General features: G+C 39.6%; 1 protein-coding gene across 4 annotated transcripts in view; it reads right to left on the bottom strand.

The window, feature by feature from the left end:
• STX17 (syntaxin 17) overlaps positions 1-16,203 on the bottom strand; it is a 104,955-nt gene that overhangs the window by 7,931 nt on the left and 80,821 nt on the right. For all 4 annotated transcript variants that reach the window (XM_081236943.1, XM_081236945.1, XM_081236944.1 and 1 more), the window contains exon 7: positions 250-336. In XM_081236943.1, the coding sequence (XP_081093069.1) occupies positions 250-336 (87 nt within the window). The remainder of the gene's footprint in view (positions 1-249; positions 337-16,203) is intronic.

Below are 16,203 nucleotides of genomic sequence, written 5' to 3'. Positions count from 1 at the left end.
TAACACCAAATACCTTAAAGTAGGGCTTCAGTTTATTCTCTTTGAAAAAATTCCTCTCCCAACAGAATGAATCTTAGAGCAGAATATTACAAGAGCCATTGATTTCTTGCACTACCCATGTGTCATTTCTTCCTTATTTTCTTAATTGCTGGTTCCCTCAACATTAAAGAGAGCAGATCAATTGGGTTAATACTAGGGATTCCTGAGAGCCAGAGTACCATTGATTTGTCAGCAGGAGCAGAATCTTACCTTCCCCAAGTTTTTGGTTCCCTCTTCAACGTTCACAGCAGCACTGTTGACATGGTCTTCAACGCTGTCAATCTTCTCCTGCTGAGACTAGATGCAAAGGAATTATGAGTGAGCGTTCCTGCTGGGGAGCAGCAGTCAGCCAATACACACTACTTTAATTCCTGTAATCAGAGCCCTGGGTACTGCAGCCTTGCAGTCTTAATAGCATCTGATAAACGATGTCGAAAGTACAAATTCACTCATATGAAAAAAAGAGGGTGACTTAATTATTAGATAAGAAGAGGGTGGCACCTTTATAGAAAAAGGCATCTCACACTAAAATTCAATCAAACATACAAACATATTATTCTCCAAATGAATTTACTTTCCAGGAGGAAAAATATCTAAATAAGCATTTACATGTCATGTTGGGTTTTACAGAAAAAAACAAAAACAAAATCAAACCAAAAAGCCTTTCTAACTTACTTTCTTTGAAGATTCAGTTTAAAACAGGCAAATTTCCTTAGGAGTTAAATGCCCTTGATCCAATAAACACAAATTATTATATTTTAGGAATAAGAATATGGCTTGATCTGCCATGAAACTGTTCCACCTGTGATATGCACTAGGGAGTAGTAAATGAATTTACTGTCCCATGTTATACACCTGTACACTTTAATACATTTTAAAATCGTGACAAGTTAAAATGTTTCAGATCCAACATATTAATAAAGCATTCTACATAAAAAGGCAACACCTGTGCTGACACAACAGAAACTCATGGAATCTCTGGGTAGAAGGAATGTTTAGGTCATTGAGTGCAATTTCCCCTCAGCTGTGTGAAGCCTCACTACACTTCTGACAAGTGGCTACTGAATCTCTGCTCAAACACCTCCAGTGACAGGAACTCACTACTTGACACAGGAACACACTTTTATCTATTTAAAAAAAATTTTATTTTATTTTATTTATTTATTTTTGGCTGTGTTGGGTCTTTGCTGCTGCACGCAGGCTTTCTCTAGCTGCAGTGAGGGGGGGGCTACTCTTTGTTGCGGTGCAAGGGCTTCTCATCGCAGTGGCTTTTCTTGTTGTGGAGCATGGGCTCTAGGCATGCGGGCTTCAGTAGCTGTGGCACACGGGCTCAGTAGTTGTGGCTCACGGGCTCTAGAGCACAGGCTCAGTAGCTGTGGTGCACGGGCTTAGCTGCTCCGTGGCATGTGGAATCTTCCCGGACCAGGGCTCGAACCTGTGTCCCCTCCATTGGCAGGTGGATTCTTAACCACTGCGCCACAGGGAAGTCCCACACTCCCATTTTTAAATCAACTTATTTATATGGAATTTACATATGATAATACGCACCCAATTTTTAGGGCACATACTTTGATTAGTTCTGACAATGTATAAACCCACGTAACCACAATCACATCAATATATACACTATTTAGTTTTTGTTTTTTTTAATTCACAGAAAAAAGAAGAGAATCCCTCTTTGATCCCAGCTAAATTTCAACTTCTACAATGACTGTTAAATAATTCAACTTTAATCCTGAAGTATTTGATTGCCCTTATATAACTGACCTCTTCATTTATACTGAAGCGATTATAACTAACACACTGTTCTAATTCCAATCATTTCATTTGAGAACATGAAACGCAAACAACACATCTAATTTTTCTCCACAGTTGCTTCCTATCAGTATCAATGACATTCTTTCCCTTCTCATATCCTTTTCACTACTGGAGCTTTACATGGTATACCTTCATTCCCATATTCTCCACTACTATCTTGACATCTCTAACACAATCCCTAAAAAAGTTCTTTATCAGTTTTCCTTCCAACATCTCTGTCCGAGCAAATACAACAGTGGTTCTCATGCATGAGTGTGCACCAGAATCACCTGGAGGACTTCTCAAAACACAGGTTGCTGGGCCCCATCCCCAGAGTTTCTGATTTAGCAGGCTTGGGATGAGGCCTGAGAATTTGCATTTCTAATGATTTCCCAGGTGATGCTGATGGTGCAACTCCATGATTCTCATACTTTAAAAACCACTAGTATCTATACACCAGAGGATTAAGGGCACAACCATTGGTCAGATGTCCTGTGTTCAAATCCCAGCACTATCACTGTACGCCCTTGGACAAATTACTCAAGCTCTCTAGCTGTCAATATTCTTATCTGCCAACTGAGGATAATGATACTTACACCTCACAGAGCTGAACTGAGAATAAAATGAGACAGTGTCTGTACAGTATGAGGGTAAAAATTTGAAAAGTCACTCTCTTCCCAAGAAAGCTTAACTCCCATCTTTTCTATCAAAAAATATATCAAAGTTTTTCCTGTGATGCTTGAAAATTTCTGGGGCACTAAAACATTAAATCTCTCCTAGCATTCACTCATTCATTCATTCAATTTTTATTTTCCTCAGACAATAAAACTTCTTTTATGTTAGCTTTCTTTTTCCAACCCAAAGAGGCATCAAGTGCCAGTGCTTATAATATTCAGCTTGTCTTGATTTCTGTCATTATTTCTATTTGGGACACCCCCAACACTTTCAGTTCTTGCCGGAAAGTCTATGATAGCAGATAAATCACAGGTATAAAACATCAACCTTCATATCTTGACTAGTTGAGAAGTAGAGGGAAAAGCCAACATGTCTCCTTTCTCTCAGCCCCAAAATAATTCTGCCACGATGGTACAGGCTGCCAGGATTATTGCCATTTCTATACTCCAAGAGTGATTTCAAGACCTCAAGAGAAAAAATTTTTAATGCTTTTTTTAAAACGGTTGGATACTGAAGCTCTATGACCTTTTTTCAATAAAGTGAAATTCAAAAAAGTTTTTAATATTTTTTTCCAAGGGCATGGAGTCAAGATGGCAGCATGGGAGGATGCGGAGTTCACATCTTCCCACAACTAGGGCAGCTGCTGGATGCTGGTGGGGGACCTTGAAGCCCAAGGAGATGGGAGGAACCCCCAAGCGACTGGGTAGGATGTGGGGGGGAGTGAGGGGGGAGGAGAAGTGGAGGCTGGACAGGACCGGTGCCCCTGAGGGGTGGCTGGGTGAGGGGAGGGGTTCCCACGCCTGGAGGGACCCTCAGGGGCTTGGAAGACCAGGGGAGGCACAGTGGGCATTTCCCCTACCCACTTGGGCCCTGGGAAGCCTGCTGGGTTCCTGAGCCTGGTCCTCTGCCTTCTGGGGCCCCCTCCAGCCACATGGGTCCTAGGGGTGTGGTAGGGAGGGAGAGGGGGAGAAGAGGAGGAGAGGTGGACAGTGGACAGGGAACCCTCTGGGACCAGAGGATCAGGGGAAGCGCTGCAGGCATTTCCCCTGCCCACTCGGCCCTGGGAAGCCTGCTGAGCTTCCACGCCTGGTCCCCTGCCTTCTGGGGCCACCCTCTGGCCACATGGGTCCTAGGGGCATAGGAGTGGGGGGGAAGAAGAGAGGCTAACAGGGAGGGACACTCTGGGATTGGAGGATGGGGGAACACGCCTAGAGTATCCCCGACCCACTCGGGCCCAGGGATCCTGCTGGGGTCCCAGACCTGGTCCCCTGCCCTCCAAGGCTAGAGGCACTCCTGGGCCCCTCCTTTTCCAGCCCTGTGGGCCCTAAACATAGGTCCCGCCCACCACCTAAACCCTGCCCCTGCCTAAGCCCCATGCCCCACAGCCAAGGCCTTTTCTGGCTTTTTTTTTTTTCTCCTCTTTTTTGCTATTGTGGTTGTTTTACCTTCTGGTTGTTGTTTCATCTATATATATATTTTTGATACATTTATTTATTTTATTATTTTTGGCCGCGTTGGGTCTTTGTTGCTGCACGTGGGCTTTCTCTAGCTGTGGCGAGCAGGGGCTACTCTTTGTTGCAGTGCGCGTGGTTCTCATTGTGGTGGCTTTTCTTGTTGTGGAGCAGGGGCTCTAGGCACACTGGCTTCAGTAGTTGTGGTGCATGGGCTCAGCAGTTGTGCCTCGTAGGATCTAGAGCACAGGCTCAGTAGTTGTGGCGCATGGGCTTAGTTGCTCCGTGGCATGTGGGATCTTCCTGGGCCAGGGCTTGAACCTGTGTCCCCTGCACTGGCAGGTAGATTCCTAACCACTGCACCACCAGGGAAGTCCCTCATCTATATTTTTATATTTTTATTTTTTCTAACATATCTGTTAGTTTTCTAATTTATTTTATTTTTTACTCTTTGTTATTGTTCTGCTCCTTTTTTTTTTTTTGCCACCCTGCACGTCTTGCGGGATCTAGGTTCACAAGCCGGGGGTCAGGCCTGAGCTCCTGTGGTGGGACCTCTGAGTCCGAACCAGTGGACTAACAGAGAACCTCAGACCCCAGGGAATATTCAACAGAGTGAGGTATCCCAGAGGTCCTCATCTTGGCACCAAGACCCAGCTCTACCCAACAGCCTACAAACTCCAGTGCTGGAAGCCTCAGGCCAAACAACCAGTACGACAGGAACACAATCCCACCTGTCAAAAAAAAAAGGGATGACAAAATATATGTCACAGATGAAGGAACAAGGAAAAACCTACAAGACCAAATAAATGAAGAGGAAATAGGCAACCTACCTGAAAAAGGATTCAGAGTAATGATAGTAAAGATGATCCAGAATCTCTGAAATAGAATGGAGGCATGGATCGAGAAAATACAAGAAATGTTTAACAAAGATCTAGAAGAACTAAAGAACAAACAAACAGAGATGAACAACACAATAACTGAAATGAAAAATACACTAGAAGGAATCAAAAACAGAATAACTGCGGCAGAAGAACGAATAAGTGAGCTGGAAGACAGATTGGTAGAAATAACTGCTGAGGAGCAGAATAAAGAAAAAAGAATGAAAAGAATTGAAGACAATCTCAGAGACCTCTGGGACAGCACTAAACACACCAACATTTGAATTATAGGGGAGCCAGAAGAAGAAGAGAAAAAGAAAGGGTCTAAGAAAATATTCAAAGAGATTATAGTGGAAAACTTCCCTAACATGGGAAAGGAAATAGCCACCCAAGTCCAGGAACTGCAGAGAGTCCCATACAGGATAAACCCTAGGAGAAACACACCAAGACACATATTAAACAAACAAACAAAAATTAAATTCAAAGAAAAAATATTAAAAGCAACAAGGGAAAAGCAAAATATAACATACAAAGGAATCCCCCTAAGGTTACCAGCTGATTTTTCAGCAGAAACTCTGCAGGCCAGAACGGAGTGGCAGGATATACTTAAAGTGATGAAATAGAAAAACATACAACCAAGATTACTCTACCCAGCAAGGATCTCATTCAGATTTGATGGAGAAATCAAAAGCTTTACAGAGAAGCAAAAGCTAAGCGAATTCAGCACCACAAAACCAGCTTTACAAATGCTAAAGGAACTTCTCTAGGCAGGAAACACAAGAGAAGAAAAAGACCCACAAAAATAACACCAAAACAATTAAGAAAGTGGTAATAGGAACATACATTCAATAATAACCTTGAATGTAAATGGACTAAATGCTCCAACCAAAAGACACAGACTGGCTGAATGGATACAAAAATAAGACCCACATATATGCTGTCTACAAGAGACCTGCTTCACACCTAGGGACATACAGAATGAAAGTGAAGGCATGGAAAAAGATATTCTATGCAAATGGAAATCAAAAGAAAGCAGGAGGAGCAATACTTGTATCAGATAAAATAGACTTTAAAATAAAGACTGTTACAAGAGAGAAGGAAGGACACTACATAATGATCAAGGGATCAATCCAAAAAGAAGATATAACAATTACAAATATTTATGCACCCAACACAGGAGCACCTCAATACATGAGGCAAACGCTAACAACCATAAAAGGGGAAATTCACAGTAACACAATAAGAGTAGGGGACTTCAACACTCCACTTACACCAATGGACAGAGCATCCAGACAGAAAATAAATAAGGAAACACAAGCTTTAAATGACACAATACACCAGATAGATTTAATAGATATTTATAGGACATTCCACCTGAAAGTGGCAGAATACACTTTCTTCTCAAGTGCACATGGAACATTCTCCAGGATAGACCACATCTTGGGCCACAAATCAAGCCTTGGAAAATTTAAGAAAACTGAAATCGTATCAAGCATCTTTTCTGACCACAATACTATGGATTAGAAATTAGTTACAGGAAAAAAACTGTAAAAACCACAAATACATGGAGGCTAAACAGTGCACTACTGAATAACCAAGAGGTCACTGAAGAAATCAAAGAGGAAATTTAAAAAATACATAGAAACAAATGACAATGAAAACACAACAACCCAAAACCTATGGGACTCAACAAAAGCAGTTCTAAGAAGGAAGTTTACAGCAATTCAATCTCACCTCAAGAAACAAGATAAATCTCAAATAAACAATGTAAACTTACACCTAAAGCAACTAGAGAAAAAAGAACAAAGAAAACCCAACATCAGTAGAAGGAAAGAAATCATAAAGGTCAGAGCAGAAATAAATGAAATAGAAACAAAGAGAACAACAGCAAAGATCAATAAAACTAAAAGTTGGTTCTTCGAGAAGATCAACAAAATTGATAAACCTTTAGCCAGACTCATCAAGAAAAAAAGGGAGAGGACGCAAATCAATAAAATTATAAATGAAAAAGGAGAAATCACAGACAATGCAGAAATACAAAGGATTATAAGAGACTACTACAAACAACTATATGCCAATAAAATGGACAACCTGGAAGAAATGGACAAGTTCTTGAAAAGGTACAATTTTCTAACACTGAACCAGGAAGAATTAGAAAATATAAACAGACCAATCACAAGTAATGAAATTAAAACTGTTATTAAATCTTCCAACAAACAAAGTCCAGGACCAGATGGCGTCAAGGTGAATTCTATCAAACATTTAGAGAAGAGCTAACACCCATCCTTCTCAAACTCTTCCAAAACATTGCAGAGCGAGGAACACTCCCAAATTCGTTCTATGAGGCCACCATCACCCTCATACCAAAACCAGACAAAGATATCACAAAAAAAGAAAATTACAGACCACTAACACTGATGAACATAGATGCAAAAATCCTCAACAAAATACTAGCAAACAGAATACAACAACACATTAAAAGAATCATACACCATGATCAAGTGGGGTTTATCCCAGGAACGCAAGGATTTTTCAATATATGCAAATCAATCAATGTGCTACACCATATTAACAAATTAAGGAATAAAAAAACATGTGATCATCTCAATACCTGCAGAAAAAGCTTTTGACAAAACTCAACACTGATTTATGTTAAAAACTCTCCACAAAATGGGCATAGAGGTAACCTACCTCAACATAATATAGGCCATGTATGACAAACACACAGCAAACATCATTCTCAATCGTGAAAAATTGAAAGCATTTCCACTAAGCTCAGGAACAAGACAAGGATGTCACACTCGCCACTCTTATTCAACATAGTTTTCGAAGTCCTAGCCAAGGCACTCAGAAAAGAAAAAGAAATAAAAGGAATACCAATTGGAAAAGAAGAAGTAAAACTGTCACTGTTTGCAGATGACATGATACTATACATAGAAAATCCTAAAGATGCCACCAGAAAACTACCAGAACTAATCAATGAATTTGGTAAGGTTTCAGGATACAAAATTAATGCACAGAAATCTCTTGCATTCCTATACACCAACAATGAAAAATCAGAGAGAAATTAAGGAAACAGTCCAATTTACCATCGCAATAAAAAAATAAAATACCTAGGAACAAACCTACCTAAGGAGGCAAAAGACCTGTACTCAGAAAACTATAAAACACTGATGAGGGGCTTCCCTGGTGGCGTAGTGGTTGAGAGTCTGCCTGCCAATGCAGGGGACACGGGTTTGTGCCCTGATCCGGGAAGATCCCACGTGCCGCGGAGCGGCTGGGCCCGTGAGCCATGGCTGCTGAGCCTGTGCATCCGGAGCCTGTGCTCCACAACGGGAGAGGCCACAACAGTGAGAGGCCCACGTACCACAAAAAAAAAAAAAAAAGAAATCAAATATGACATAAACAGATGAAGAAATATACCATGTTCTTGTATTGGAAGAATCACTATCATGAAAATGACTATACTACCCAAAGCAATCTACACACTCAATGCAATCCCTATCAAATTACCAATGGCTGGGCTTCCCTGGTGGCGCAGTGGTTGAGAGTCCGCCTGCCGATGCAGGGGACACGGGTTCATGCCCCGGTCCGGGAAGATCCCACATGCCGCAGAGCGGCTGGGCCTGTGAGCCATGGCTGCTGAGCCTGTGCATCCGGAGCCTGTGCTCCGCAAAGGGAGAGGCCACAACAGTGAGAGGCCCGCGTACCGCAAAAACAACAACAACAACAACAACAAATTACCAATGGCATTCTTGAGAATGCCAAATAGCCAAAGCAATCTTGAGAAAGAAAAACGGAGCTGGAGGAATCAGCCCCCTGACTTCAAACTATACTATGAAGTAGCAATAATCAAGACAGTATGGTACTGGCACAAAAACAAAAATATAGATCAATGGTACAGGTTAGAAAGCCCAGAGATAAACCTACACACGTACTGGCACCTAATTTATGACAAAGGAGACAAGAACATAAAATGGAGAAAAGACAGCCTCTTCCATAAGTGGTGTTGGGAAAACTGGACAGATACATGCAAAAGAATGAAATTAGAACACTACCTAATACCATACACAAAAATAAACTCAAAATGGATTAAAGACCTAAATATAAGACCAGACACTATAAAACTCTTAGAAGAAAACATAGGAAACACTCTTTGACAAAAACCACAACAAGATCTTTTTTGACCCACTTCTTAGAGTAATGAAAATAAAAACAAAAATAAACAAATGGGACCTAATGAAACTTAAAAGCTTTTGCACAGCAAAGGAAACCATAAACAAGACAAAAAGACAACCCTCAGAATGGGAGAAAACATTTGCAAATGAAGCAACTGACAAAGGATTAATCTCCAAAATATACAAACAGCTCATGGAGCTCAATATGAAAAAAAAACAAACAACCCAATTAAAAAATGGGCAGAAGACCTAAACAGACTTTTCACCAAAGAAGACATACAGATGCTCAACATCACTAATTATTAGAGAAATGCAAATCAAAACTATAATGAGGTATCACCTCACACCAGTCAGAATGGCCATCATCAAAAGATCTACAGGGCTTCCCTGGTGGCGCAGTGGTTGAGAGTCCGCCTGCCGATGCAGGGGACGCGGGTTCGTGCCCCGGTTTGGGAGGATCCCACGTGCCGCGGAGTGGCTGGGTCCGTGCGCCATGGCCGCTGAGCCTGTGCGTCCGGAGCCTGTGCTCCGCGACGGGAGAGGCTACAGCAGTGAGAAGCCCACGTACCACAAAAAAAAAAAAAGATCTACAAACAATAAATGGAGAACAGTATGGAGGTTCCTTAAAAAACTAAAAATAGAACTACCATATGACCCAGCAATCCCACTACTGGGCCTATACCCTAAGAGAACCATAATTCAAAAGGACACACGTGCCCCAGTGTTCATTGTAGCACTATTTACAATAGCCAGGACATGGAAACAACCTAAATGTCCAACAACAGACAAATGGATAAAGAAGATATGGTACATATATACAATGGAATATTACTCAGCCATAAAAATGAACGAAATTGGGTCATTTGTAGAGATGTGAATGGACCTAGAGTCTGTCATACAGAGCGAAGTAAGCCAGAAAAACAAACACCGTATATTAACGCATATATGTGAAAGCTAGAAAACTGGTACAGATGAACCTATATGCAGGGCAGGAATAGAGATGCAGACATAAGAGAATGGACATGTGGACACAGGCGGGAAGGAGAGGGTTGGACGAATTGGGAGATTAGGATTGACATATATACACTACTATGCATAAAATAGATAGCTAATGGGAACATGCTATAATGCACAGGAAGCTCAGCTTGGTGCTCTGTGATGACCTAGACGTGTGGGATGGCGGGGGGGTGAGGGTGGGTTGGAGGGAGGTCCAAGAGGGAGGGGATATAGGTATACATATAGCTGATTCACTTCACTGTACAGCAGAAACTAACACAACATTGTAAAGCAATTATACTCCAATAAAAAAAAATTTTTTTTCCACAAAAATCCTTTGGAATAATTGGAGAAAGGACCACAAAACAAAATGAAGCCTGAGATCACTGATTATTTGAACTGTAATATTCCCCATCACCGCAATCACCAGTACTTGATAAAGTCTATCTCACCCTGGACAGTAGTCCACACCTGTAAGGACATATTTACTGATATCAGGAAGCTTGCTTAAATAATGGCATGGAGGTAAAGCAAAGCACAGACCAGCCCCTCTCCCGGGATCAACAAACAGTTGGCCCTCTTTCTTTTTATACCTGCTTCTTCCCCTATTTTGCTTGATTTGAATCTCAAATTTTGCCCATATCTTCAAATTCTATTCCTTGAGTAAGGAGGACTCAGTGATATAGTTAGACAATTATAGTTAGGCAGCAAATTGGTGTCAGAGTTGTCTATCACTGTCCATAGAATGCCAAACTAGACTCCATTCAGAGCTGAATCTGGTCACCACTTGTCCACTATGACCTTGGCTCTTTATGCTGGGCCAAACCACACATACATAACTTTATCCTGGTACAGCACACCAAGCTCCTAACAACACTGGCAGCTCAGAAGCCTACACATCACTATCTACGAGCCTTCCCTTTTTGCTTCTGATTTGCTTATGTTTGCTTTCATCTCCTAGGCCTCCCAAATCTGACAATTAAACTTCCTTTTTAACATTTGGCACCTCATATATGCTCTCAACATCCCTTTAACAATGAGTTAAAACCATTTATGAGGGACACTGTAGTTTTCTCAAACTACAGTAATATACAGACTTTTCCCTTTTTAAAGGAAAACAATTCTCGAAATACTCTAAGAATATGTCCATGGATTTTAAGAAACACTGAATTAGGTTTCCTTGTCTGCCTGAAAAAAATAACAGAATCTTAATAAGCAGTTATAGGAGCACCTAAGAAACTGAAAAAAAATGTGATTTATTAATATTTGTCAAGTAGAATGCAATTTAGGCATTTGAAGTCAAAACTAATGAAGAATTGTTTTTCCCTTGCTGGTAGTTGTGCAGTTTAATCAATGTGCTTGGAAAGTTACAGGTTTAAGATGCTAATGCCAAAATTCCAGGTATGTTCCTTTATTCTTCACTCTCTAAATTCCAGCCAGCTTTCAAGGCCAGCTTTAGTCTTAGATCCCAACCAATTGAGCTATCTTGGTTCTGAACTCCAAAGATACATAATCTATATGCCTTAATTAACATGCAATCATATACAGAGAAAAGCCCAGAAACAAACACACAAACACTATGATATACAGGCAGAGTATACTGTCCTACAGTAGGCAATAAACAGAGTAGGTAAGTATGGTGTTGACATTAGGAGATTTTAGTAATAGGAAAGGGACTATAGGAACCATAGTACTAAAATGTCTAAAGGTATTGGTGGTGGCAAAGCAGAATACCAAGCAAAGAGGGAATCTAATAAGGGAGGGACAAAAGAAAGAATGCAGTGGGTCAGTGTGGTAGGGAATGGAGTGGGAAATAACAGAAAATATCTCATGGAGTCTTCCCACCAACTTACAAAGCTAGTGTTGTTAACATCCTCAAGGTCGCATTGGTAATAAATGGAGGAATCTGATCTAATCTATTACAACCCAGTTTTTATGCATTGGGACTAAAACTTGATTATAAAAGCCATAAGGAATAAGACAAAAGGTAGAGACAAAACTGGACTAGTAGCAGTGGTGATGTGCTGTTGAGCGAATGGCCCAGAGTTCTTCTAATTCCCCTTGACTAGAAATAGGGCTGGTTCCACAGATACAGGAATAGAAGAGGGCACTTGAGCAATAAGGTTGAAGAAAAAAAGCAGGGTACCTAGTAGATATTAATTTATTGACATTTATTGGACCACATGTGGATCTCTCAATGGCTTTGCAAGTACTTTTTTATTGTGGTAAAAAATATATATAAAATTAACAATTTTTAAGTGTACAATTCAGTGGCATTAAGTACATTCACAATGTTGTGTAACTATCTTGACTAAACCATAGGTTCTTTTTTTATACTATTCTCTATTCTTCATTGAGTTTGGCACAGTGTTATGCACATGGAAAGCACTCCATAAATACATGGTTAATTAGCATAGATACTATCATGACCATGTGACGATAATGAGAGGATGTGGTCACTCTTGTTACGTTCCCAAATCATATGGTGTCTAAATGGAGTTTCTGTTGAGTGCTTGACAATGTGGTCATGAGAACTCACTCACCCTGGGAACAGTAATCAGGGGTTCTCCCTTGAGCTTTTGCCTAATAGCATTCTGTCTCATGTCCTTACACAGACTATTATAAATAGGACATTTGTATACAGCCATGGCTATACCCAAAGTTTTCCTGTACAAATCTTCCTCAGATTAGGGGTTAGGAGCTGCTTACATAATGTAATCAGAAATACAACTTGTTAAATGGCCACAAACCCTTAATTTCCCTTTCACATGCCTATTCCATTGGAAGAGAAATGTATTCCTTTTGAATGAGAAGAACTTTGTACATGTTTAGATTGTTTTTTATATCAACTTTGAGGTATAATTTACATACACTGTAACTTATCCATTTTATCGTGTACATATCTATGACTTTTGGCAAATGTAAATATTTGTGTAACCATACAGATTTTACAAACTATGTACAGATTTTACAAACTGCATTAGATCAGATTATGAGTTACAATAATTGAATAAATCTTGATTGTAAAAACAACATATTTTGGGATTTATCTTGTACTATTCCCTTTTATATGCAAATATATTAACACACTATATAGATACCTAATTCAGAAATTTCAAACATTTTGCTGCTTCTGATTTAGAAGCATTAAAAAAAGGAAAACGCTTTTAACAATTTACTGTACTCAAGTTTAGGCATTACATTTCAAGAAAAAAATCCACAAACCAGAAAACAAGCAGAGTGAGTCGTTAGTACTGAAAAGCTGAGAAATCATATTCTAGAAAGAACACATTAGAGAATCAAGGGTTCTTAAGAGAAGAAAATATGCTGAGGTGTGGTAGGGTTAGGAAGGATAATGTTGATCTCAAAGAAGTGAAAAACTTTCTGGTTTTTTTCCCCTCTCCTTTATGGTTTATTACAGGATACTGAATATAGTTCCCTGTGCTATACAGGGAACTATATTCAATCGGACCTTGTTGTTTACCCATTCTATATATAATTTGCATCTGCTAATTCCAAATTCCCAATCCATCCCTCCCTAGCCCCACTTCTGCCTTGGCAATCACAAGTCTGTTCTCTCTGTCTGTGAGTCTGTTTCTGTTGATTCCACATATAAGTGATATCATATGGTATCTTTCTCTTTCTGACTTACTTCACTTGGTATGATAATCTCTAGGTTCATTCATGTTGCTGCAAATGGCATTATTTCATTCTTTTTTATGGCTGAGTAGTATAGAAAAAACCCTAATGACTCCATAAAAAAACTACTAGAAATGATAAATGAATTCACCAAGGTAGCAGGATACAAGATTAGCATACAGAAATCTGTTGCATTTCTTTACAATAACAATGAAATATCAGAAAGTAAAAAAACAATCCCTTTTAAAATCACATCAAAAAAACACAAAACCTTAGGAATAAACCTGACCAAGGAGGTGAAAGAATTGTATGCTGAGAACTATAAAACACTGATAAAGGAAACTGAAGATGATGCAAAGAAATGTAAAGATATCCCATGTTCTTCGATTGGAGAAATTAATATTGTTAAAATGGCCATATACCCAAGGTAATCTACAGATTTAATACTATCCTTATCAAATTACCCATGACATTTTTCACAGACCTACAACAAATAATCCTGAAATTTATATGGAATCATAAAAGACCCAGAATTGCCAAAGCAATCCTGAAGAAAAAGAACAAAGCAGGAGGCATAACCTTCCCAGACTTCAGACAATACTACAAAGCTACAGTAATCAAAACAGTGTGGTACTGGCACCAAAAAATGACATATGGATCAATGCAACAGAAAAGAGAGCACCGAAATAAACCCACACACCTACAGTCAATCTTCGACAAAGGAGGCAAGAATATACAATGGGAAAAAGACAGTTTCTTCAGCGAGTGGTGCTGGGAAAGTTGGGCAGCTGCATGTGAATCAATGAAGTTAGAACACATCCTCTCACCATACACAAAAATAAACTCAAAATGGCTTAAAGACTTAAATACAAGACTAACCCCCGAAAACTCCTAGAAGAGAACACAGACAAAATATTCTCTGACATAAATTGTGGCAAAGTTTTCTTTCTAGGTCAGTATCCTAAGGCAATTGAAATAAAAGCAAAAATAAACAAACAAGACCTAATCAAACTTATAAACTTTTGCACAGCAAAGGAAACCATAAATAAAAATGAAAAGACAACCTATGGATTGGGAGAAAATATTTGCAAACAATGCAACCAACAAGGGATTAATTTCCAAAATATAAAACAGCTCATACAACTCAATAACAAAAAAACAAACAATCCAATCCAAAAATGGGCAGACGACCTAAACACATTTCTCCAAAGAAGACATGCAGATGGCCAATAGGCACACGAAAAGATGCTCAATATCGCTAATTATTAGAGAAATGCAAATCAAAACTACAATGGAGTACCACCTCACACCAGTCAGAATGGCCATCATTAAAAGGTCTACAAATAACAAATACTGTAGAGGGTGTAGAAAAGGGAACCCTCCTATACTGCTGGTGGGAATGTAAATTGGTACAGCCACTCTAGAAAACAGTATGGAAGTTCCTCAAAACACTGAAAACAGAGTTGCCATATGATCCAGCAATCCCACACCTCTGCATATATCTGAAGAAAACTGTAATTTGAAAAGACACATTCACCCCAATGTTCATAGCAGCACTATTTACAATAGCCAAGACATGGAAGCAACCTAAATGCCCATCGACATAACATCATGTCACCTGCATACACTGACAATTTTACCTCTTCTCTTCCAATTTGGATATGTTTTATTTCTTTGTCGTGGCTGGGCTTTCCAATGCTATGTTGATTAGAAGTGGTGAGAGTGGGCATCCTTGTCTTATTCCAGATTTTAGTGGGAAGGCTTTCAGCTTTTCACGGCTGAGTATTATGTTGGCTGTGGTGAAAAACTTATATGGTAAAAAGACCAAACTTTTTCAGGATATGGCTCCAGACGGCAAAAGTACTAGAGGGAAGTTATTAAGGGTAGAGTTGACTTTACATAAGAAAAAACTTCTAAGAGTTAGAGCCTCCAAATGGAATGGTTGTATCCCTGCACTGTTATTGTTCAAAAAGAAGCAAAAGACCATCTATTTGAGAAGTTGGTGCAAGAGTAGAAGGATTAGATTAGTAGGCCTCCTAAGTCCTTTCCAATTCCAATTCTGAGATTGTGTGATCTAGGAACTTCTTCTAATTTAAAGCCAGATGTCAGGGAAACCATAACTCAAAGATGTACAACCCGTAAATCATGGTTTGATCAGGAACAATGAACTAAAACCCAGACAGAAGCATACGCAGAAACAGACTTGCACCTGTATATACATACGTACATACGTACATACGTGTACACACACACACACACACACACACACTTCCCACAATTCCTGGGAAGGAAAAATAAGAATAACTTATAAAAATAATGACAAAATCTGTTCCATCTTTCCCACCAAATCTACTTTATGTTCCCTAGTCTATGTTAATAGTATCACTGGCTACCCGATTATGCAGAATAAAGCCTTAATGTTTACCTTCTTTGACTCTTCCATCTTCCTCCAATTCCTACTAAGTCTACCCCAGAAATACCTCTCAGCTGTCTTTTATCTTTACACTTGTATTGCCAGGCTCTCAGCTAAACACCTGCAACTGATTCCTA

Source organism: Mesoplodon bidens (assembly GCF_964165515.1).
Source record: "Mesoplodon bidens genome assembly, chromosome: 6".
Taxonomy (NCBI): Eukaryota; Metazoa; Chordata; class Mammalia; order Artiodactyla; family Ziphiidae; genus Mesoplodon; species Mesoplodon bidens.
Note: the sequence above shows the minus strand (reverse complement) of the source record. Positions and strands in the feature narration are given on the sequence as shown.